Raw genomic sequence first — 26,937 nt, 5'->3', positions numbered from 1 at the left:
TTACTGGTTGTCATACCCACATAGAATGCAACACGGTGGTTGCAGCTTAGCTTGAAGATCACTGTGAAACCATCTATGAGATCTCTGAGCTAAGTGGCTACCACTGTGCTGCATTCTACATGCACGTGACAACCAACAAGCTGTCTTGACAAAAAATAAAAACACCTACAGCTGTCCTTACGATTTTATTTTATTTTCTCGCTACCAGTTTCAACAGTTCATTGTGTCATCTTTACGCTGTTTTGATGCGTTACAGGTTGATACGATCCCCATGCATAACCCATCAGTTGCCAGCATTACTGGATACGCATATAATGTGTCAGCACTACAACCATCAAGTTGATCAAAATTAGTTGTTCTGTGTAGATCCTGCAATAAATCTACCTCAAAAATTACTTTGAAAATTGTGCATAATTCATATGATGTGAATTTGAAGTTATTGTATGCAGTATGTGCAATAGGAAAAGGAAAAAAGCCTGCTCAAACGTTTTGTGGTTTGATGGACCTTCCTCCTCCTCCCAGTAGGTTCAGAAAGTACATAAAAATACTTTTAGGTGCCTTGACAGTTGTGTCTAAAGCATCTATGAAACGTGCAGTAGAAGAAACACAAATGTTAGTGAAACCAGGGACATTCCCGTTGCACTTGATGGGACATGTCAACATCAAGGACATCATTCATTGAATGGTGTTGTAAATGCTACTTCTCTGGAGAATGGAAAAGTTGGTGATGTTGAGTGCTTATCTAAGTACTGCCACACGTGCCATGGTAACAATGAAAGATATATTGAACATCAGTGTTCTACAAATTATGATTATTAGAGTGAAGGCATGGAGTGTGATGGAACTCTAAAAATATTTCAGAGGTCAGTGCCCATTTATAACATTAGATATACAAAACTGGAGTGTTGTGGACATGTACAAAAGAGGAAGGTTGCTATATTGAGGAAGCTATGAAGAGAAATGAAAGGAAAGTTGCTATCTGATGAAAGATCTATGTATGGCCAAGGCAGATTGACAGAAACTGAAATAGACTTTCTTCAGAGTTATTATGGACTGACCATTAGATGAACTGCATCTCTGAATGATGTTACAGCAATGAGAAAAGCTGTATGGGCCACCTAATTTCATATGTTGTCCGCAGATGACTACCCTGTTCACGGACTTTACCCTAAAGGAGCAGGTTCTTGGTGTGGTTACCAAAAAGCAAAAGAAAGTGGTCAAATATACAATTATAAGCATTCTCTTCCTGAGCCTGTTATGAATGAAATAAAACCAATTTTTGGAGACCTGAGTGGCCCTGTTTTCTTAGTAAATGTCTTCATGGGGGTACTCAGCATACAAATGAAAGTTTCAACCATTGCATATGGAAAAGATTACCCAAGAATGCTTTTGTAGGACTAAATACATTACAAGTTTGTGTACTAGATGCAGTGATATGTTTCAGTGACATAGTGATAGAAAGGTTGGAAGTCCTAAGAAATTTAGGCATAAAATGTGGCTCTAATATGGAAGATAAATTGCTTGCGTGTGACAGACAACGGGTGCATGAAGCTGCAAGATTCGCTCTTCAAGTTACCAAAGAAGCAAGAAGTGCTAAAAGGAATCCCAAGCGGAATCTTGAAGAGGAAGAAATGCTGCAGGATGAAGACTGTGTTTGAGGAATGTTCTGAGGCACAGTTTAATTGGACTCGTATCTTCATTCGCAATTTCCCGCAAATTGTATTTTTCAGAATTCAGGTACAAATATTTCCTAAAGTTAATAAAGCATTGCTCCAATTTTTTTCTGTAACTTGCAATAGTCCATACTTATGGAGTAGACCTAAGCTTTATTGCAGAATCAACTAAATTATAGAAAAAATAACCTTTTATTAGGAAAAAAATTATAAAAATTAAAATGTAAGATGTGGTATTTTTTATCCTTGTAATATACATAATAGGTGGAATTAAACAGGTCTGGTACCTCAGCCATCATGTCATGTATATCTGGTAAAAATTTGGTCTCCTTCAATTGTATAACATTGAATTAAATGGTACCTCAATTTGAGGTAGCATTTTGGAAAAATAAATTGCAAGAATTTTTTTGTAATTTTTTTAATAACCCTAGCAGGTTCAAAAATATTCAAAACACTTCTAATTTGTTTAGAAAATGTGCTGCATTGGCTGATATCAGCAAAAGATCTGTAAAACATATACATTATAAACAGTGCCTGAAAGAAATAGTGTTAATTTTTACATAATATTGAGCTGGAAAAGTACCCTGTATCCTTAATAACTGCTGCTATCATAAGCAGAAACAATGTAATCAAAATATCCACGAGTGTACTGCCGGTCTACAGTGTCCAACAGGCACAATATTTCGGCGATCATACATGTCACCATCATCAGGTGAACTGATGGACTGAGCTCCTGTGAATGTGCCGGCACGGAGAACCGTACACTATGGCTACTCAGAGGGAACTGGGTTCGTTCGCGGCGGCACCCGATTTAAATACCCTCCGCCTGCAGCGCGCTCTCTCCGCTGTCCGCGCCCTGCGCCACGGTCGCACGGTGGAACAGATTGCGACGCCATCTGAGATGATGTCGGAGTGATGGCTCTGTCCGCTGTGGTCGTCACAACTATATGTTTGCTCGATTTACTCTTGAGTAACCCAATCGCTGGTTCCCAAGCCTTGCTAAGATTATAGCCACAGTCATGGTTTATGAGGTCGTCATTGGTGCGAATTTCAATGGCCTCTCTAACAACGCTGTCCCAGTATCTCGACGTCTGTACCAGAATCCTCGTGCATTCATACTCCATAGCGTGATTTTCCGACAAACAATGTTCAGCGACCGCCGACTTGCTCGGATACATCAGTTGAGTGTGCCTCTGGTGTTCATGGCATCGATCCTCGATGGTACACATCGTCTGACCAATATACGACTTGCCACATTGACATGGAATCTGGTACACGCTGGCCTTCCTCAAACTGAGGTCATCTTTGGCGCTCCCCATCAGTGCACGACTTTTATTCGGAGGACAAAACACAGTTCCGACCCGGTGTATCTTCAAAATGCGGGCGATTTTCCCCGAGCAAACATATAGTTGTGACGACCACGGTGGACAGAGTCATCACTACGACGTCATCTCAGATGGCGTCGCAATCCATTTCACCGCGCGACCGTGGCACAGGGTGCGGACAGCGGAGGGAGCGCGCCGTGGGCGGAGGGTATTTAAACCGGACGCCGCCGTGACCAAACCCAGTTCCCTCTGAGTAGCCATAGCGTACGGATCTCCGTGCCGGCATGTTCACAGGAGCTCAGTCCGTCAGTTCACCTGATGATGGCGACGTGTATGATCGCCGAAATATTGTGCCCGTTGGACACTGTAGACTGGCAGTACACCCTTGGATATTTTGACTATCAGATACGCCGGGAGAAACTCAAGAATCACAGAAACAATGTAGTTTGTCAGTTTATATTATTAAATGTGCCTACTTTGGTTGTGTTGACCATGTAGTTACAATGTGTACCGTAATTGTAAATTAATTGTGTTTACTCTTTTCCTGTATCATATGAACAATCAGTGTACTAAACATGATTTCTTGGAGCAAATAAATAAACAGAAAATAAATAAGTCACCAATGCTTAATGCATGGAATGAGAGGTAGCTTCATCTGTGAAAAGAGACTGAAAGGTTGGAAGATACCTCAGGATCTTGTGCCAAAGGAAATATAATGGTGCAGGGCATGAGGAAAAGGTTAGCAACAAAAGAGATCTGCAAACCTGAAAGAAGTGTTAGAGAGATATACTGATAAGTGAAAGACGAGGGAAAAACACAAACCAATAGAAATACAAATGAGGCGTGTATGATGGGTGGGGTATTATTGGTAGTGTTTTCGTGTAGTGTATCAACATCCACACAAATACCTTTCCACAAATGCCAATGCTGCCAGAACAGACAGTGTCTGTCTTGCATGGAAAGATTTGACAACTACCAAATTTCAAGCATTTTTAAGCTGTATTAGAATATGCAGTTGGACAGCAGTGAAACAGAGGTTGAATGAGGTAAATATTCTGAATTTACATACATACACAGCAAACCATTGTGATGTGCATGGCAGAGGATACTTAACAACTTACCAAATGTTGGGGTTCATTCGTATTTGAACTGTGTATGGAGTACAGAAAGAATGTGTATTTAAATCCCTGTGTCTATTATCTTTGCAAGTTCAGTATGGAATCTGATAGGAGTTCCATGGACACTGAGACATTGTACAGTTTTAACAATTTCAGTTGTTTCTCAACACCAATGACACTAATATCTGTTCCAGTCATTTTTGCAGTGGTACTTATAGAATTAAGTTGGGACAATATCCTGGATTTTCCTTTGTAAAGGATTAATTGAAAATAGGGTTCATTTAGTTTCTGACTCATCCATGAGTGTCTGGACAAAATGTTTTTGTACCGCCAACAGTCTTTACATGTGATCTGAATTTATTTGGCCTTTGTGGAGATCTTTTGATAATATTTTGGTACAATAGTTATTGAAGGCATCACACATTGCCCTGTTGACAGCTAAATGCGTTTCATTCTGAATCTCTCATCTATAGCTCTTTTGTTCATTTTTCACCTATTTGTGGTAGTCTCTGGTTCCTTACAAGTTTCTTTACAGTGACTGTATTCCATGAAGGATTCCTCCCATCATGAAGTGTTCTACTAAGTACATACAAGGTGTGTTCAAAAATTTCCTCAACTTTGTCCACAAAATTTTTATATGCTTACCTTTTACGTATCATGCGTAGTCCCATTCAAAATTCTCTGACAATTGATCAACTGCTCCCAACATCATTTCCACTTCTGGAAGCAGTCTTGGTAAGCCTTTGCTGGTTTGTGTAATGTGCTGTCTGCGAATTTTCTTTTATCTCATCTATCATTGCAAATCTTTGTCCTTTCAAGAGGGTTTTCTGTTTTGGAAATAAAAAAAGTCTGCAGGGGCCAGGCCAGGAGAGTACAGACGATGAAGCAGCACAACAATTTTGTTTTTTGTGCACTAGTCATGCTCAAACATGGATGGGATGTGTGGGTCCATTATCGTGATGCAAGAGCCATGAACTGTCTCTCCACATTTCAGGCCATTTCCGTCTTATATTTTCTTGCAGGCATTGCAATGCATCCTAATGGTACCATTGATCATCAGGTTGTCCCTGTTGCACGAATTCGTAATGAACTAATCCTTTTAGATTAGATTAGATTTACTTTCATTCCAATTGATCCGTAGTGAGGAGGTCCTCCAGGATGTGGAACATGTCAGAAAAACAACAATACATGACAAATATTTACAACTAAAACAAATAAGATAATGTACCATTCCACAGGTCCCAAGTGGAATGATCGTCATTTTTTAATGAACACTAAGAGTCATTTTACAAATACTAATGCACTGAATTTAAAATAAAAAAGTTTTTTATTTATTTATAAGGTAATAAACATGTAATACAACTACTGTAATACTTATTTACAATGAACACATTACTGCACTGAAATGGTGCAGAAGTTAGATTATAGTTACACACACACACACACACACACACACACACACACACACACACACAGACACACAAATTTTCAGTGAACACATTACTGCACTGAAATTGTGCAGAAGTTATGTTGTACCAACAAATCAGTTGGTTTTACTAAGAAATTCATCAATGGAGTAGAAGGAGTTTGCCACCAATAAATCCTTTAGGCTTCTCTTAAACTGAATTTCATTGGTTGTTAAGCTTTTTATGACTGCTGGCAAGTTATTGAAAATGTGTGTTCCCGAATAATGCACACCTTTTTGTACAAGCCTAAGTGACTTTAAATCCTTGTGAAGATTATTCTTATTTCTAGTATTGATTCCATGAATTGAGCTGTTGGTTTGAAAAAGTGATATATTTTTAATGACAAATTTCATTAAGGAATAAATATATTGGGAAGCTGTAGTTAGTATCCCTAGTTCCCTAAACAGGCTTCTGCAGGATGTTCTTGAGTTCACACCACATATAATTCTTACTGCACGTTTTTGTGCCCGGAAAACTTTAGCTTGGCTTGATGAATTACCCCAAAAAATAATCCCATATGACATTATGGAATGAAAGTAAGCATAGTATGCCAGCTTTTTCATTTTTATATCCCCTATGTCTGACAAAATTCGCATTGCAAACAGAGATTTGTTAAGACGCTTCAGCAGTTCTGTGGTGTGCTCCTCCCAGTTGAACTTATTATCAAGCTGTAATCCCAAGAATTTAACACTGTCCACTTCTTCTATCTTCTTGTCATCATATGTTAGACATATACTCTTGGGACACCCCTTACAAGTTCTGAACTGCATGTAGTGTGTTTTTTCAAAGTTTAGTGACAAAGAATTGGCTAGGAACCAGTGATTAATGTCCACAAATATTTTATTGGCTGATCTTTCTAAGACTACACTTGATTTGCTATTTATTGCAATGTTTGTATCATCGGCAAACAAAACAAACTTGGCATCTGGTAATGTTACTGATGAAAGGTCATTGATATACACAAGGAAAAGTAAGGGCCCCAAAATGGAACCTTGTGGGACCCCACATGTAATTAGTTCCCAGTTGGATGATGCCTGATAGCTTGATACATGTCTCTTTCCTAATAACACCCTTTGTTTCCTGCCAGAGATATAAGATTTGAACCATTTTGCAGCATTTCCTGTTACACTATAATATTCTAGTTTACTTAAAAGGATATTGTGATTTACACAGTCAAATGCCTTTGACAGATCACAAAATATACCAGTTGCCTGCAATTTTTTGTCTAATGAATTAAGCACATTTTCACTGTAAGTGAAGATAGCCTTCTCAATATCAGAACCTTTTAGAAATCCAAACTGTGACTTTGACAGTATGTTATTTGAGATAAGATGGTTATAAAGACGACTGAACATTACTTTTTCGAAAATTTTTGAGAATGCTGGCAACAGTGAAATTGGACCAAAATTTGATGCTATTTCTTTATCTCCCTTCTTAAACAGTGGCTTAACTTCAGCATATTTCAGCCATTCAGGAAATATTCCACTGATAAACGACTGGTTACACAGATAGCTTAATATGTTACTTAGCTCAGAATCACATTCTTTAATTAACTTTGTTGATATTTCATCATACCCACTAGATGTTTTTGATTTTAAAGATTTTATGATGGACACTATTTCTGTTGGGGTAGTGAGGGTCAAATTCATATTATGGAAGTTACTTGAAATGTCTGGTCTAAGGTAATCCATAGCAGCATCTACCGAACCTGACAACCCCATCTTTTCAGTAACAGTTATAAAATGTTTGTTAAACAGTTCTGCAACACTATACACATCTGTCACCAATGTATCATTTACTCTTAATGCTATTTGTTCCTCTTCATGTCTGGTTCTACCGGTCTCCTCCTTCACTATATCCCATATTGTCTTTATTTTGTTATCTGATATGACTATCTTTTCCTTGTAATATATTTGCTTTGACATCCGTATTACAGTCTTTAATATTTTGCAGTATTTCTTATAATGTGCTATAGCATCAACATGGGAAATGTTTCGGATTGACAGATACAGTTTTCTTTTTGTTTTACATGATACCCCTATTCCTCGAGTAATCCATGGCTTCTTTGTAGACTTTGCTCTAACCTTGGTAAGTTTTGGGGGAAAGCAGTGTTCAAGTAAGGTAAGCACTTTATTAGCAAAAATGTTATATTTTTCATTCATGCCATGAGCATTGTAAACATCAGTCCAGTGAATGTCTCTGAGGAGTGTCCTAAAATAATCAATTTTTGGCTTACTGATTACCCTCTTGAGCTCAGATTTAACAGATTTTATATCCTGTTCAGTATTAACATTTAACAGAAGGAACTGCATGTCATGGTCTGAGAGGCCATTGACTATTGGTTTTGTAATATAATTTTGTTCATTGGACTTTTCTATAAAGATATTGTCAATGGCTGTTTGTGAGCAAGTGGCTATCCTAGTGGGGAACTTTACTGTGGGAATTAAGTTGAATGATAGTGTTACTAACTCAAATAAGTTCTTATTGGGAGAGTCTTTAAGGAAATCTACATTGAAATCACCAGCAACCACTATTTCTTTGTTTTTGGTTGTTAAATGGGCCAGTACAGCTTCAAGGTGGTTTACAAACAGATTAAAGTTACCTGCAGGTGCTCGATATACACTTAATATTATGAAAGATTTTTTGTGAAAATCTAATTCTGTTGCACATGCTTCCATATGCTGTTCTAGGCAAAATTTATGAATGTCTATGTTCTTAAAGCCAAAGAAAACTAACAGCATGGCTTTGGCATTTGACCTGACCTGAGAAGCTTTTTCTGGTCTTGGGGAGCCTTTCCCAACCCATTGTGAAGATTGAACTTTGGTCTCAACATCATAACTGTTGACCCACGTCTCATCATCAGTCATGATTCTCTTAAGGAACATCTCATTCTCATTTTCACAACCTGAAAGCTCTTTGCAGATTGCGGGGCAAAGGTTTTTCTGGTCTTGACTCATGAGCTGTGGGACAAACTTGGCAGCAACATGATGCAGTCCAAGATGTTGTTTCAGGATTTTAAATGACATGAACCAAATGAAATGTTACATTTTTCTGCAATCACTAGGACAGTCAGTCTTCAATTGGCATGCACATTTTCATTGATGTTTCTGACATGAGCATTGTCGGTAGATGTCAAATAGCGTCCTAAACAAAGGTCATCTTTAACTTCTATCCAGCTATTTTTAAACCATGTGAATCATTCATAACATCGAGTACAGCTTAAGCACTTGTCATCGTAGGCTACTTGCATCATTTGGTGTGTCTTTGTAAAGGTTTTCTTGAGTTTTGCATAAAATTTAAGGGACATGCATTGCTCCTCTGACTCTGCCATTTTGAATTACACAAACTGTGCGACACAACGTGCTACTCAATACAGCACTGAACAATAACTAACAGACATACAACAATGAAACTTCTGGCCGTTACACATTAAACTCAGGCACGTGCAGAGACGCCAACCGCATTTGACTCCAGCACACCATTGGCACAAAATTACTAATGTTATGAAATTTTTTGAACAGATGTCATATCTATTGAGTGGATTACCAACTAACCTTTCAAACTTGAGCCATAGTTGTTTCACATGCCCTTGTCCAGAGCTAAATTTTGCAAGTTTATCTCTTGTAGGAGAAGAGCAATAGAATCACATCCAGTCATACTGTATTTTAGCAAGAAACAATCTTCATGTTCATCTTATGGTAGTATCAATCTGTATGAGAGAATACTAACCCTTGTACCAATTTGACTGTGCAGCTTACTGATCCTCTTACAATGTTTATAGGGTAGAGCATGCGGGAGGCCCTGGTGGTCAGTCTTCCATGGAAGACACAACAACGACCACAACTGCATCAGACTCCCTCAATGCTGACTTGGAGGTGTGTGGGATTCTGGGCACCAGCACGAGCACTGCCACTGAGGAGGAACCAGACCCTGACCCTGAGGCTGCAGGGCCCAGCACAAGGTGCCTGCCATTTCTTGTCCTGTAATCTTTATGCAGTTGCAAATCAACATGCATAATGTTCTTCTTTGCACTATTTCATGCTGCCATTTCTTACTAACAGCTTTCTCCCTTTCCCAAGGAAGAATAGATACACCATAATGAAAAAGAATGAATAAAATCTTCTGGGTTTCAAAGGTGCATCAACTGGAATATAATTCTCAAGCTTTCGATGGTTATCTCTGCCATCATCGTCAGGAATAAAAACCACTGATTCCCAGGACTGGCATGGTTTTCTGCTTATATAGGCACAATTGTAGCCTTGCAACAATCAGAGAGGGCCAAAATGATACATGCCTGGAAGGTGTGTGGAGCAGTTCATAACAGCTCTGGCACACTGTAGGACGTAGTGATATCAGATAGCACAAGAGCCCAGCACCACATTTGAAGCTGCTGCTCCTACCTCCCTACAAGCATCAAGAATCCATTTTTGTTTCCTTTTGATATCAAAGCCTGCACTCATGCCCTACTAAGTGTGCGCCCCTGGTCTCTGTTAAATATGATGATGCATGAGCCAAGATTCTTGTGTTTTCAAACTGTTTTTTGTGCCACATGAGCCGTGTTCATCTAAACATTAAATTTACTATTGAGATGGAGAATGATGGCACTCTGGACACAAGAAAGCATCCCTGACCATTTTAATACACAGAGCAAAATTTATTTCTAATAATACCACCCACAGTCTGAGCTGCAGTACTTGAGACACATGTTCAGAGAGAATGGTTATAGCAAGAGAGACACTGGAAATGCATTCAGGTGTCACTGAAGAAGATTGCATTTTGAATCAGCAGTAGGGGCCAAGCCAGCTGCATTGCTACCAGACTGCAGGAACAAGCAGCAAGTTAGGACATATTCTGCAGAGGTATAGACTCATCTAAGATATGAGATATGCTGTGCCCTGTTAAAGATGACATAGCTCTTCATGTGCCTAGTGTGCATGGTGTCCTTTGCAAATGTGACAGCAGCTATATAGGTCAGCTGTAGAGTGCTGTACCAAGCAAAAATGATGTATTAAACAAAGGAAACTTGACAAGTCAGCCATAGCTGAACATTGCCTGGAAAATGACACAAAATACAGTTTGAAAGCACAAGTGTCATCATATTGGGATCCATTATAAAGGAGGTGGCTGTGATCAGAATAAGCAGTAAAAATTTAACAGAGAAAATTTTAACAGAGGCTAAGGGTGCACACTTATAAGAGCATGGGGGCAGGCTTTAGCTATCAAAAGGAAGCACAGGCAAGTGTTTGATGCTTTTAGAGAGATGGGAACAGCAGTTTCAAACATGGAACAGCCCCCTCGTGCCACCTTACACTACTCAGTCCTGCAGTGGGCTAGAGCTTCTGTGAGCTGCCCCACTCACCGTCTGTGCATGTGTCTTTTAAGCCCTCCCTCTGATTGGTGCCCAAAGCTGAAATTGCACCTGTATAAGTGGGAAACCATGCCAGTCCTGGAAGTCAGTGGTTTTTATTGCTGATAATGGTGGTGGAGTTAGCCATTGAAAGTTTGATAATTTTATTTAAATTAACATGGCTGGAAGCTGAGAAGATTTCATTCAGACATACTGCCACAAAGGACTCCAAGAACAGTGAAAAAGAATATTAATTATGTATGATGTGGCAGTCAACATATACAGAAAATCATCAATGTAAATGTACCATCAGACTGATAAAGAAAATTTCTTACGCATTTTTTATGAGTCATGGATGAGTAAATAATTAATGCTATAATGACTTGAGAGCCATGTAGTGAACATATCTGCCATGAAAGCCTGCAGGATCACAATGCTAAAATGCTTTGTCTGTAGATCATGCTTTTGGAAATATGTAGTGAGTGGTCAGAGCATGTAGCCACCTGTAGTCAAAATTTCCAGTTGCTGTTTTCTATACAGGCGTAGTCATAAAAAATTTATGTATCATGTACTTAATTTTTGTTTATTTGCAGGTAGATGTCTGCAGTCCTGATACACATTGAAATGCCCATGCCACAGTACAGTAACACACCACTGAATAACAAAATTATGCATCCAGGCAAAGTCAAACGTTGGAAAGTCCAGGAGCAAATATACTGAATGACAGCAATATTATGAAAAGGATAGATTGCTACTCACCATACAGAGGAGATGTTGAAGGGCAAACACACACAACAGAAAGACTGCTATACATTTTAGCTTTCAGCCAAAAAGCCTTCTTCTTCATCTTCTTCTCCTTCTTCTGAACACACACACACACACACACACACACACACACACACACACACCACTGTTTCTGCAGCAGTAGGAGTGACCACCAATCTTCATTATAGTCAAAAAAGCATATCACCACTTATTGGTAGTCATGTCATTTGAAGCTCTGTTTTACAGTGTGTTTGGAAACTCACTGGGCACTGAACTACAGATGTAGATTATGTTGCCAGTTCTAAGTTGACAGAACTGTTTATTCATAGATTCGTGATTGTGTTTTAATTTGTCCTACTGTTATGTAACATTTGACTGTTTGGTTCAGTTGTTGAAAGCTATTGAATGTGATTTATAGTGTTAGATGTTCATTTTTTTTTTCAATTATGCTGCTTTCAACTGAGGAATGTATTTTTCCTGTTGAACACATGTTCTGACAAGGTGATAAACACATAGATTTAGTTGAGGTTGCATTTGCCACAAAATATCCTTAAACAGCTGTCTTTCATCATAATGTGGTTCATCAACTTACTGAGAAATTTTGAGAAACAGGTTCAGTGTTAGATGCCATATGACATGAAAGACCACTTAAACTAAGTGAACAGAAGTTTTTGGATATTTCTAACCCTATGCAGCAGAGCCCAGCAAAATCATTACACTAGTTAGAGAAAGGAAAACATATTGCACTTGCAACTGTGTAGAAAATGGTTACGCAAATACTAAAATTGTTCCTTATGAGTGATAGCAGTATATGAATTGAAAGATGCAGATCATGAAAAGTGAAACTATTACAGAAAATGAGTGACATCTTTTATTAAGAGGAAAACCACTGATATTCTTGCTGTCATTGTCTATACAGATGAGCCTGTGCCAATTTTCTGCTCATATTAAAACACAAAACACACACTTGTAGTCAAAATCCTTGTACTGTGCTTGAACCACCATTTCATGATCAGGAAATTTGAGTGTGGGTAGCAATATGTATGCGGTGCATCATTGGACCTTTATTTTTTTAAGGAACTGTAAACTGTGAACATTATTGTTTAATTATCCATGTTTTCATTGGCCTTACTCCACCAGTTGATTTTCCTTGGAAAGCTGCAAAACCTGTAGAGGGAGGTTCAAATGGTTCTGAGCACTGTGGGACTCAACTTCTGAGGTCATTAGTCCCCTAGAACTTAGAACTAGTTAAACCTAACTAACCTAAGGACATCACAAACATCCATGCCCGAGGCAGGATTCGAACCTGCGACCGTAGCGGTCTTGCGGTTCCAGACTGCAGCGCCTTTAACCGCATGGCCACTTCGGCCGGCTAATACCTGTAGAGTAACACACTTTCTCATACACACTTTGTGATATAAAAACTCAAATAACAGCATATGTGAGAAGTGTATCACAATCATATCTGCAGAAAATGTTTTCCAGTAAAATTAAGCATCTTCTGTCTTGTATATATGCCAATGGATATAATTTACAACATATGTTGTAACTGCACAGCAACTAAATAGTGCATTTTTGTCCAATTTCACATGAAAACATTTATGGAAATTAACTGTTACCTTAAAAATCCAATGTTGTCTATTTGGCATATTTTCACATGTCTGATATGCATTTAATTAAAACAAGCTTTTTCATGATAAATATATTATTTTTCATGCAGTGACTTTCTGAATATCTTCATAACTCATAATATATACCTACATCTACATTGATACTCCACAATCCACCTTACAGTGCATAGTGGAGGGTACCACATAGCACTATTAGTCGATTAGTGATTTTCTTTCCTGTTTCACTCACACATAGAATGAGGGGAAAATGACTTTCTATATGCCTCTGTATGAGACTTGATTTTGAGGTATCTAATCTTCTTGGTTCTTGTGTGCAATCTATGTTTGAAGCAGCAGAATTGTCTCGCAGTCAGCTTCAAATCATGGTTCTCTAAATTTTCTTCATAGTGTCCCTTGAAAAGAATGTTGCCTTCCCTCCAAGGATTCCCATTTAAGTTCCTGAAGCATCTCCATAACACTTGTGTTTTGTTCAAACCTGTCAGTAACAAACCTAGCAGCTCCCCCCTGAATTGCTTCAATGCCTTCCTTCAATCTGACGTGGTATAGATTCCAAACACTCAAGCAATACTCAAGAATAGGTTTCACTAGTGTCCTTTACTGATGAACCACACTTTCCTAGATTTCTCCCAATAAACTGAAGTCAATAATTTGCCTTTCCTACCACAATCCTCACATGGTTGCTCCATTTCATATTGCTTTGCAATGTTAGGCCCAGAAATTTAAACGCCATGACTGTGTCAAGCAGGACATACCTAAAGCTGTATCTGAACATTACAGGTTTGTTTTTCCTACTCATCTGTATTAACTTTCTCTACATTGAGAGCTATCCACCGTTCATGACGCTAACTAGAAATTTGGTTTAAGTCATTTGTATCCTCCTGCCTACCGTCACTCAACTTCAGCACCTTACCATTTACAACAACATCATCAGCAGACAACCACAGATTACTGGCCAGCTATCTGCCAAATCATTTATGTTTATAGAGAATAATAGCAGTCCTATCGTACTTCTGTGGGGCACTCCTCGCAATTTCCTTGTCTCTGATGAATGATAGCCATTGAGGAGAACATACTGTGTTCTATAACTTAAGAAGTCTTCAAGCCACTAACATATCTGTGAACATATTCCATATATTCTTACCTTCTTTAACAGCCTGCAATGGAGCACTATGTCAAATGCTTTCCGGAAATATAGAAATATGGAATCTGTCTTTTGCCCTTCATCTATAGTTCATGGAATATCATGTGAGAAAAGGGAAGTTGAGTTTCACGTAAGTGATGATTTCTGAAATCTTGCTGATTCCTGCTCATAAGTTTCTCAGTCTGAAGAAAATTTTCTTATACATGGGAGTCATCTGAACTTTTTTTCAATCTCTTGAGACTTTGCACTGAGCTAGTGATTAACAATAAATGCAAGCTAAGTAAGAGGCCAGTGCTGCAGAGTACTAATTGAAAAATCGAGTTGGTATTCCATCCAGACCTGATGACTCATCTGTTTTCAACTTCTCTTATTGTTTCTTTACACCACAGATTTCATTCTCCATACAGCAGTCTTTTTAATGATGGTATGTTTGTATGATTTCTTGCATGAACAATTTCTTGAAAATGATATTTAAAACTTCAGCTTTTGTTCTGCTGTCTTCAGCTGACACACCAGACTGGTCAGCAGGTGACTGGATGGAAGCCTTAGACTCACTTAGTGAGTTTACAAAGGACCAGAATTTTCTTGAATTCTCTGTCAGATCTTTTGCTAAGGTATGATAATGGTAGTAAATGTACACTTCATACATAGAAGGTCTTTTCCATCCTTAATCTACTTACTAGGCACATAATTCTCTGGACCATGATTTACAATCTGCTTAAATTTTACCTGTAATTTCTCTATGTCCACCTTACTGGAAGTAAGTGACGTCAGTTCACTGTATAAGTGAGATGCTAACAACTGCTTATCTGCTTCTTCTAGCAGAAACACTCTCCTAGCCTTCTTAACAGATTTATTAACTTTCATAACGATAGTTGCTATAATGACAGCATGATCACTAATCCTTGTTTCTGTACTGAAGTTGTCAATAAGATCCAGCCTATTAGTAGCTACGTGGTCTAAGTTATTTTCATTGTGTGTGGGCTGCCAGACTAGCTGCTCAAAACAGTTTTCAGAAAATGTGTTTAAAAGTACTCAACATGGGTGTCTGTCTATACCCCCTGCTGTCTGTAAGCCCTTCATTATACCCATAGACGCCCCAGTTTATACTCTGTAGGTTAAAGTCACCTCCAACTAGTAAGGCATGATGTGTGTATTTATGCACTGCTGACTGTGGACATCCTTAAAATGACTCTAGAACTGTCACAGCAGAAACTGGTGGCCAGTAAAACATCCTACAATTAGCTTGGTTTCTCATAGACCTGTTATATGTGACCAGACAACTTCACTGTCACACTTTGGCCTCAAGGGAGACAATATTTTTGTCAACAGCAATGAACACACCCCCTCCTCTGACCTCTAATCTGTCTTTTCCGTTATACGTTCCATGACTCGCTAAATATCTCAGAAGATTCCACTTTGGGTTTCAGCCAGCTCTCCATCCTGAGAATAATCTGAGTGGGAGAACTTTGCTGGAGGGCAGTAAATTTGGGAACTTTGTAACGAATATTTCAACAGTTTGCAGTCAAAGTGTCTTTACTCTGAATGCAGTCTAACTTCCTTGTTGCCAGTGTTCATCAGAGTACCTCAAACTGCCGCCTAGCCTAAAGAACCCTCATGTGCACTCCACATGTTCTCTGCTGCCTGAGTATCTGCATCCTATGTGTAGTGTGCCCCTGGCCTATTTAATGACTGTCTTTGTTTTGCACATTGGGTGACCATTAATTGTAATAAATGTTCATGGAGTAAAAATATTGTTGGCCGGGCATAGTGGTCATTTTAAATATAAGATGCTCATCTTGTTTCTTGAGGATCTTAAATCCATTGCTTGAATTTCTTCTATTTGGAAGCCAGGTTCTCTTGCAGGTCTAGAAGCCCTATAGGTTGACGTGTTTGTAGAATAATGTAGGCGACAAAACTGATTCGTACGTAATTTTCATATTTAATAGTTCTAGATGCCTTGCTGCCATCATTTACTATGTTCACTCAGTGAAATACATTCCATTTGTACACACCTCCAGAAAACTTCTCATTTCTCCTTCCTTCCTTCCCGCCATACACACAAGCAAGCCAACTGCACCCAGTTAACATCGTTCCAAAGTACTTCAGTTAAGATATAGCCACACTAAGATCGAAACATAGAACATTAAATCAAAAATAATTTACAATGAAACAATTATGATAATATATATCACATAAAAATATATCTTTTTCCAGTAAAGTAATTTTTTTTTAAAATCACAGATGTTAATTGTGTTAGTATGATGTATTATACAGACAGAGTTTAAAACTTTTCAAATAAGATTTAAAAGAGGATAAGATCTTAAATCTGAGAATATACATGGTCCAAACGACTTATTGCACATTACACATCCTCTGAGAGTTTCGCTCACATTCCTCTGCAACGGAAAGTCTCGCAGGTGTGCATGATGTTTACAAATTTGAAAAGTAGAACCTGCAGTAAAACAGGTGTTTTAAAAATATTGTCATAAGTTTCTGTGGTCTGAGTAGTTGAAGGCTGGTAAAAAGAGGCATCTGGTCTGCGCTGAATTGGAGGGTGGTGTCCGATGGTTCTTCATACTGATGATTGATGGTCTTGATTATTTTGTAGGAGTAGACACATCTCCCAGGGTATTTCTTACAACATTTCACAGTGTATCAGCTTCAGGATACAATGTTCCCTAATCACACATATGAAATATTTCCTGTGAAAATTGCAAGATAAACAATGCTCTCAGAATCTGAATTAAAAGTGAAGTTAAGTGAGAAGAATACTTGGCATTCTCTTAGGCGAAAGCAAATACTAACTCATCTGGGAAAAAAAGTTTGAAGAAGGTCACTTCTCAGAAGGGGAGGGGGAGGGGGGGAGGGAAGAATAATATTTTATACTTTGTCAGATGTAATTATGCTGTTGGATTTTGTACAAATACTATTTATAAATATTAAAGAAAAAATACTTATACTAAGACAAAATTGTAAAGCAAATATTAATGCATTAGATGTAACAAAACTAAAACTAACACTCAGCAGTCAGTAAATTTTAACTTGGATGCAGAAGATAATATGATAAATGATTTGTTCTCTTATACACTTGACTTTCTAAAGTTACTCAATTTTTGAATAATTAATATTATTTTGAAAACCATCTTTTCTGTTACTTTCATCATAACTGCAAGATTGCAATATTGTAAATTACGATGCCAGTATCACTACTGAAAAATGCGATATCATATCACAGAAGCAAGTCCTCTGTGCCTTTTTTGGCACTACCATGGCTTACAACACCATTTTACATTGTCAATAGTTCATGAAATACTGTGTGCAGCATAGACATTACTAAAATGTCAAATCATATGATAAAGTTCTGTGTGCTACATAAGCATTACTCAATTCCAGGATACTATATTATATGTATAGTAGTTCAAATATAAGTCCTGTGTGCTAACATGGCACAAGTGTTATTGGGAATACCATGTAGTGTGTTTAAACAAACAGACAACCAAGTTCACTATCAGTTTGATTCCACTCATGGTTTAGAATACTATACAACATCAATGAAATAACTTATATTTATAAGCACTATGGTGAGTATCCATAGAACATGTCATGTAACTAACAATTAAATCACAAAAATGAAAATGTTCTTTCCAGATCATGGGGTTGTCTGAAATTTACATATCATTTCTGGTTGAAAATTTACTTAAAGCTAGACAGAACTGGAAAATGTCTACTTAGGTAATACACAAAATTATATACTGCACACACATGATACTATGAGTCTAATTTTGGGAAACAAGTGCCTACAGATTTCAATACTCTCTTCATATCTTTTACACTCTTCAGTGAAGATAGGATTTGTTTGTTTCAGAGTTCTGTGACATAGACATCTATGTAAAATTGCATGGTGCCTTCTGCACTGTTTACAGGTAGTTCAAGGACAAAGAATAGCATACATATATTACTAGTTATCAGACGGTATCTTCAAGATATTTACAGAAATGTTAAAATATTATGCAGTTTTTTATGGGGTATGGGTATAGTATTCAATATCAAAGTAGTCTTTGTACCAGTTAGTATCTTTCAAGAAACACCCCCATACTCATAGTTGGTTACATAAATAGCAAAACATCAAAGAAAATGTGTAATAGCACTAACATATTTACAAGTCATTGTGTGGGACATGGTTGTGTTGAACACTGAAAAAACTAGAATTTCTGTACAGATAAATGTTGATCATTACATGTTTCAATAAGTCACTGTCTGGTTGTAACACTTGGTGCACATAAAGCACAAGGTAAATTCAGTATAAAGTCTCCCATCTGGGGTAAAATATTTCAAAACTTAGTATATACCTCATCATGTTTTCAGAAAAGTAATGAAATAATTCCCACCTCTCATTAGTTTCTCAGAAACAGTAATGAAACAGTTATACCATATATCTCAAGTATGTAGTCTGATACAATAAGTAGTTCAATTTATAAACCTTTGAGTACTGAATATGTCAACCATCAAGTGGTCAGATGTGTCTTCCAGACTTACCTTATATGATTCAATGTAAGTATAAAAAATTTTGTAAGTTCATAAATAAACAGTTTTCATTTCTCATTACCTTTCAACAGTGTACAAGTATGTAGTGGTGTATACGTATAGTTGTTAATTCATTAAAACATTCTTCAGTTTACTTCCTACTTTCAAGTGTCATGTTCTTCACATTAATTACCAACTAGATGCTTAATCAGTTTTCAATGTACAGCTTACTGACATGTTGCTTAATTACAAAAGATGTCACACTTCACCTAGAATCAACATTTCTGCATAAATATAACTTAGTATTTACTTGAATCTGTCACTTCAAATAAAAAACAACCTACATTACAAACCCCACTGACTACCGTATTTACTCGAATCTAAGCCGCATTCAAATCTAAGCCGCACGTGAAAAATGAGACTCGAAATAAAGGAAAAAAAATTTCCCGAATCTAAGCCGCACCTGTAATTTGACTCGAAATTCAAGGGGAGAGAAAAGTTTTAGGCTGCACCTCCAAATTGAAACAAAGTTGGTCCATTGTAATATGAGACACAATTTAGGTCGAATGAATGACGATACAGCTACAGTAGTTTGGTTCGAGTCGTAAGCATAGCAGTTAAGCTTTACCAGGTAGCCATTGCTATGCGTCAGGCGCTCCGTCCGTATTTATTCGGGTACCCTTCCTTTTTCACGTGCTTCGTCTGGTTTGAATCGATTGTTTAGTTTGCTTCGATCTGATAATTGCCGTTTTCTTTGTTATAGGTGTTTACGTCACTCTTAAGCTGAATATGCATTACTGTACTGTGTCATGCATTGTTTGTCGTATTCTGATAGTGCGTGTTTACGACCTGTCGCGGCTCGCGGCATGGCTTGCTTTTGTGCGTGCTACCGCCGCTTACAAAAAAAAGGAGAGAGAGAGGAATCATCACATTAGCGAAACAATGGCAAGAGACTGATATTTGTTGTTACTTACACTGCTGCTTTCTTTGATAATGATCAACAAGAACCAAATAATAGACTGCGTATGACAGAACATGTTCTGAATGAGAGTTAGGTGAAAATTTTTCTCCGTTTGAAAATCTTTGCGGCCGCTTCTTTAGTACATCAAATTCTGCACAGAAATTAGTCATCTTAGGTTTAAAAATCTAGTCAGTTGCCGTGCTTCATTTCTGACTGCATCACTATTAGGCATAAGAATAATACGAATATAAAGATGGCACGATACGTATATCTTCCGCGTTTGCTGTTGTCTCACTCTAGTTTCGTATTTATTAGGCAGACAGGATTTAAATGAGATAGCAGCAAACATGAAAAATACGTGGCAAAATGTTTATATTCGTATTATTCTTATGGTGAAGAGAATACTGCATGTGATTTACATTTCATCAGGTTCCTATTAGGAACCATCTCTTCTCACAGGTAGGAAAAAAATTGAGAACGTAGAGTTGGCCATATTGACAAATATCCCAAACAGTCTTGCCAGTCGGATTTTCGTAGTACATTGAAATTCTGCTACATTCGAAGATGAACAATACGGAATTTGTATTTACTTCATTGGATAATGTATGAAAATGCAGCGGTCGAAACTCGGGGCGGAGAAAAAAAGCTCGTCTTGCACCCTCCTTTTTTTTTACTGGCTCAGAGGTTTTGGCGCCAGTATTTATCTTTGTGCCTACAAAGCTTGCCTATGTAGCGCTACATATATTCGACGGCAGAAGTTAGTTATGGCGGCACCTACCAACATTTTTCAGAACCTCCGCTTGCTTTGCACTCGATTCTAAGCCGCAGCCGGTTTTTTGGATTACAAAAAGTGAAAAAAAAGTGCGGCTTAGATTCGAGTAAATACGGTATGTGTGTCTTTCGTAAACTTTCTCCACAGTAAGAAAAAACAGGTCCCTGACCAGTCCTTACCTAACATCATTCTCCTCATTAAATCAGTAATACATCAATAGTTCATTAAATTAATCAAATATCTCTTCAATGCATCAACATAATAACTCCACCTCATATCCTCATATCACTTCACTACTGCACTAAATACTCCATAATAATAATCTTAGATCATGGGGTCCGAGGTTCGATTCCCAGCTGGGTTGGGGATTTTCTCAACTGGAGGACTGTGTGTTTGTGTTGTCCTCAACATTTCATCATCATCATCATCATCATCATCATCATCATCATTTGTGACAGTTGCTTGATTGGATTGCATGAAAAATTGGACTGGGTAAAAATTGGGACTTTTTACAGTGCTGATGACGCCGCAGTTGAGTGCCCAACAAACCAAACATCATCATCATCATCATCATCATCATCTTAATAATCACCTAAGAAAAGTCACCTGCTTCATCTTAGGCAATAGATCAGCCTCACAAAATAACATCACATAGCAGCAGACCTCACAACTGATATAGCTTTTCTTCTACAACAATAGAAAAGACATTAAGCTATTTACATGTTTTATTACTTTACTGTATGTAATCATTAAATTGCTTGCACAACTAATTACTATATACAATCACATTATTTCAACATAAGGGTCAGAAAGGTAACACTCCCAACAATCACTTTATTAGTTTCAAATACACTTCACTAGGCAACTGTACTTTCACTTGTTACATTATACAAACACTTTGAAAATTAGTGCATTACACTAAATATCTCGGGTGTACTTTTCTACTTATAGCTATATATATCCCATATACTTCCTCAAAATATACCAAAAATTGTGTATACACTGTGTACTAATCTCCTTACTCCTGCAGTAATACAACTTACATGTTTATTGGTTACTCAGGGTGTTGAACATAATTTGATATACTTGTACATACTGTAAAATTCCATTACCTTACCTGTTTGGTATACTCAAAAAACTTTTTTTTTCTCCACTACCTAACTTCTACAAACTAATGGCGACAGAATAGGAAGAAGAATACGTGACATCGCCACTGAAGAGTCCCAGACAGATCTTGGGATTCCCTACTTATCTTCTGAAAATTTTGAAAACTAAGTTTTTTGGGTGTAAGATTTCAAGGTGGCAATATTTCACAAACCTAGGAATTTTCTAGACTTTGGGTACACCAGTCTGTTTTCATTGAGGTGGAGGATTTCAACTACTTCAAAGGGTCCAATGTAAATATGGAAGAATTTCTTTTTTCATAAGTGTGTAATTTCAATTGATCGTGAGTCTTAACAAGGAGCAATTCACCAAGATTTATCTGAGTGGTTTTTACTTTGTTCTCATGTCTCTTTTTTTCTAGCATCACCATGTTTCTTCATTATGTTTCTAACAATTTCTTCTCTTTCCTGGGCTGAAACGGGTGTACAAGTTGGGAAATCTATGGATTCATTTATGAACTTTGCTGGATTCCTATTAAACATATCTTCGAAAGGGGAAAAACCTGTACTTGAGTGTTGTAAACTATAACGTCTTAAAAATCTGCAGTGTGTTCGATCCAGGATGTATGTTTATGGCTACAGTATGTTCTACACAATCTCCCAGTCTCTTGCATGCTTCTCTCTGCTGGGTTACTGGATGGATTATGGGCAGATATTAAAATGTGTTTAATTTTTGATCTTTGAATCATGTATCTCCAATTATTTGCAATGAATTGTGACCCATTATCTGATACGATGGCTTCATGTTTACCTACTGTAGGGATATATTTGTTTTCAACTATTAATGCAGTTGCATGGTTAGTGGCTTTCCTAATAGGGTAGAGTATAATAAATTTTGAGAAAATGTCTACCATCACTATAATATAATTATATCTGCCTTTTGATGTGGAGAGGGGTCCATAAAGATTGGCAGCCACGAGACTTAATGGTTTTTCAGGTTAAATATTGTGCATCAAACCTTGACTAGTTTGGTAACTCACCTTTACTCTTTGGCAATTATCACTACTAGCAATAATTTTCTTAACATGTTTTGACATACTATAAAAATAAAAGTTTTCTTGTAGTTTTTGTAAACATTTTTGTGCACCAAAATGTCCTTAGCTCTCATGAGTACAACTAACTAATTTTTCAATAAATTGTTTTGGCCAGCATAATTTCCAAACATCTGAGTCATCCTGGGTTCTACGAAACAGTATACCTTTGAGTACTTTGTAAAATTTTGCTACTTTATCTTCACTTGGCTTTCCTAATAGGTTCTTAACAAGTTTCCAATTCGTTATCACGAGTTTGGTTCCTTCTGATGTCATCACAATTTGCTTTAATAGTTTACCCACCCTTAATCCTTTCATATACGTAAGTGTTAACTCCCTCTGTTCCATTTGGTCATGAATTATTTGGTCATTACATACAGATACTCAAGATAATGCATCTGCAATTTTGTTATCTGAACCTTTGATGTACCTAATTTCATAATTAAATTGTTGGAGAAACATTGCCCATCTCGTCAACCAGATGTGGTACAACCTACATTCTTTAAAGTAACTCAGTGCAGTGCAGTGGTCAGAAAACACTATTACTTTGTTGCCTAGAAGATAAGTCTTAAATTTCGTAAAAGCCCTATGTACGGGAAGAAATTCCTTTTCAGTCACTGTGTATTTACACTCATGTTTTAATAGGATTCTACTCAAATGCTATTGCACATTTCCTTATTCCATTTTCTTCATGCATTTGAAATAAATGAGTTCCTAAGCCTTAGTCACAATATAAGCAATATAAGCAAAATGGTAGAGAAGAGTCTGGTCTAAATAGGATTCTTGCATAAGGTTTGTTTGATCTTTTCAAAAGCCTCCTGACAATTTTGGTCCCATTTACAAATAGCATTTTTCTTAAGTAGGTTACTGAGACAGGGTGTGTTTAATACTTGGTTATCTAAAAGTTTTTGGTAAAATGCTACTAAACCAAAACATGATTTCAACTGCTTCCTATTCCTTGGGGCTGGTAACTTAGCAATGGCTTCATGGCTTCTAGCTTTTCAGGATCAGGCAGAATACCATCTTCAGAAATGTAATGATCTATAAATTTTATTCCTTTCATTCCAAAATTACATTTTTTTTAATTATACCCCATTCCCATAATTTTGGAAATATTTCCTTCAACAACCAGTAATGATCATCCCATTTTGAGTTACATACCAAAATGTCATCTACATAGATAGCTAATTTATATCTGAATTCTTCATCCAATACACTGTCTAGTGCCATAATGAATTAAGCGAATGACAGTTAAACCAAATGGTACAAACTTTTACTGATAACACTTACCATTGTACAAGAAGGCACTATATTTTCTAGATTCTGGTGACAGAGGTATTTCATGAAAACCTGATTTTAAATCTAGGGTACTCATTAGCATTGCACTCTTGAATTTATATAAGAGTTCATCCGTGTTTTCAGGGTGGTCATTTTCTCTTTGTATGTACTTGTTCAACAGCCGAGAGTCCAGAACAATTCCAACATCCCCACATCATTTAGAAATAATGACTATTGGGTTTTTGTACTCATTTTTACTCCTTTCTATAATCCCAAATCTTTCAAGTTTTTGTAACTCTTTTTCTAATGCTTCTTTCTTAGAAACTGTAACATCATACGGTTTTTGAAAAAGTGGCATATGAGGTGTCATCCTAAGTTCACAATCAAAAGTCTTAACTACTTCTGGTACATCACTAAAAACACCATAATACTCATGAAGTAAGGATTTAAGTTCACTTTTCTGTCCATCATCTAAATTGTTTGCATTTATGACTTTTTCATTAACAGTTCATATATACCTCCCTCCTCCACACACTGTTCAATGAAAGTTAATTTATTTGCCAACTTTTAATGGTGTGTCCCCATCCCGCAAGGATGATGCTTGTACAATTTTATCATTATGGCCTAAAATAAACAGAGATTTCTCTTTCTAGTTAATTACTGCATTTGTTTTATGTAGCCAATCAACCCTTAAAATTATGTGGTCATCCAAATCCTGTATGACAAGAAACCCATGGGTAAATGTAGCATTGCTAAGTTGGAAAGATATGAAAGCCTGGACTTTAATTTGCTTCCTGTATCTGCCAGTTGCTCCTCTAACCTTAACTCCCACAACAGGCGCTTCCAAATAGCTAGGATTTTGTCTGAGTTCTTTACTCAAAGTTTCTGAAATACCTGAGATCTGACTACCACTATCCAAAAGGCACCTCCCTTCTCAGTTCCAAATTAGATTAATGTAAGGAATTTTGATCTGATCAAATTATGTTCAACAGGTTCAGTAAATAAGTCTTGTTCTTTTTCATCAAAGTTATTCAGGTCAACCTCCTTATTTATTAACTGTGTAGCTGTCTGATTGGTAAGTTTATGTACTTCTTTACTGTTACTATCTACTTCACGTAAATATAGGATCCCCTCTCTAGCTTCCTTATCATAATGGTGTGAGTTTTTTTCTGTACTTCTGTTACATTTTCCCTCAACATCATGTAAGCCTTGAGCATAGCTGAGCAATTATAATACTTTAGTTTTTAGATAACTTAAATGTTCTACAAAAATCCCCTTTCTACCATTAAGTTCAATTAATTCTGAAAAATCTCCGTCATTATCATCACAACCCATCTCCACTTCTTCCTTTGTATTTCACATCTTTAGCACTATCATCATTAGCTTCTATCTCATTATAATCACTAATAGTACAATCAGCATCATCAACATCTGCATAATTCACAACATCATTATCAATAAAACCATCATTTACAGTACTATAAGTTACACTATTACCCTTGGTATTATTATTCTCTTTCAGCTTAAATAGATTTTCAAGAATATTACTTTTGCTACAGCTAGTATGCTCATTCACAGGCACCTCATTAAAAAGATTTTCTAAATCCTCACTCTCCAAACAGAACTCAACATTTACCTTCTTTGAATTACTCTGACTCATTATATGCCATTGCCAAAACTCATACCAATACCTCTCATCTACTAATACTATATTTACCTGAAAAGTATTCCTATTCTGAACTTGCCTTATTTTTTGTCTATTTTCACATTGGTTATATGTGATCCATACCTTGTGATATTGGGTATCTCTCGTATTGTGGACCGCCAACTGAGAGGATTTCAGTTTAACCTATCACCCCTACTATCATTAAATCTCACATGTGCGGGGGGGGGGGGGGGGGGGGGGGATGGTTATTGTTTGTCCACTGTCCACCTCTATTTTCAAATTTCCTATCACCATTTCTGTTCCCAGAATTTTTGTTCTCATAAAACTGTTGGTCCCCATGGTTTGGTCCTACATCATGATAATTTCTAAAATTATTTGGATTCCTGTCATTCCTCCCCAGAGTGTTGTTTTATGTCCTTAGTTAAAATTGTCATTATTATATGTATTTCTATTATGATTGAGATTACTCTAGTTTGGCCTCCTGAAATCAGTACTATGTTGGCCAAACCTGTCATACACTCTGTACAACTTTTCTACATATTTCAGGAACTGGTCTAAGGAATCATTAGGCCCATAATCTAACCCAATTTGAATTCTTTCTGGTAGCCTATTTGAGTTAATTCATCAAAAGGTTGGTCTAAGTGTACAAGTTTCATGGTCTAGTCTTTGCAAAACTCTTTCATACCCCCTCTCTACTCCCCAAACATTGGACCATTTAAAAACTCACTCTTTATCCTTGCATGTTTGGTGTCAAACCAAAACTTTTTGAAGAAACACATTTCAAATTCGTCTATGGATAAATTGTTACAGCCAAGTTGGTTGGCCCATGACAAGGCTTCTCCTTCCAATGATCTTTTAATGAATTTAATTTTTAGTTCATCCCTCATACCAAGGAGAAAACTATCACATCAATTTTGTATAATATCAACTGGATGAAAATGTTTGTCACCAGGGAAACACTTTAGTGGCATAGTAGGATAGTTTGGGTGTCGTACATTTCTGAATGTTTTTAGATAAGCCCCATATTGTAACTGTTGTACTTGTTTTTTGGTAATAGTGACATCACTATGTAA

At 37.1% G+C, this 26,937-nt stretch overlaps 1 protein-coding gene across 3 annotated transcripts in view; it reads left to right on the top strand.

The window, feature by feature from the left end:
* The window catches only part of LOC126092311 (ankyrin repeat and IBR domain-containing protein 1-like), a 564,318-nt gene that overhangs the window by 493,168 nt on the left and 44,213 nt on the right, over positions 1 to 26,937 (top strand). For all 3 annotated transcript variants that reach the window (XM_049907838.1, XM_049907837.1, XM_049907836.1), the window contains one exon: positions 9,364 to 9,543. In XM_049907838.1, the coding sequence (XP_049763795.1) occupies positions 9,364 to 9,543 (180 nt within the window). The remainder of the gene's footprint in view (positions 1 to 9,363; positions 9,544 to 26,937) is intronic.

Source organism: Schistocerca cancellata, chromosome 7, assembly GCF_023864275.1.
Source record: "Schistocerca cancellata isolate TAMUIC-IGC-003103 chromosome 7, iqSchCanc2.1, whole genome shotgun sequence".
Classification (NCBI taxonomy): domain Eukaryota; kingdom Metazoa; phylum Arthropoda; class Insecta; order Orthoptera; family Acrididae; genus Schistocerca; species Schistocerca cancellata.
The sequence above is the reverse complement of the archived record's forward strand: the minus strand, read 5'-3'. Positions and strand labels throughout refer to the sequence as shown.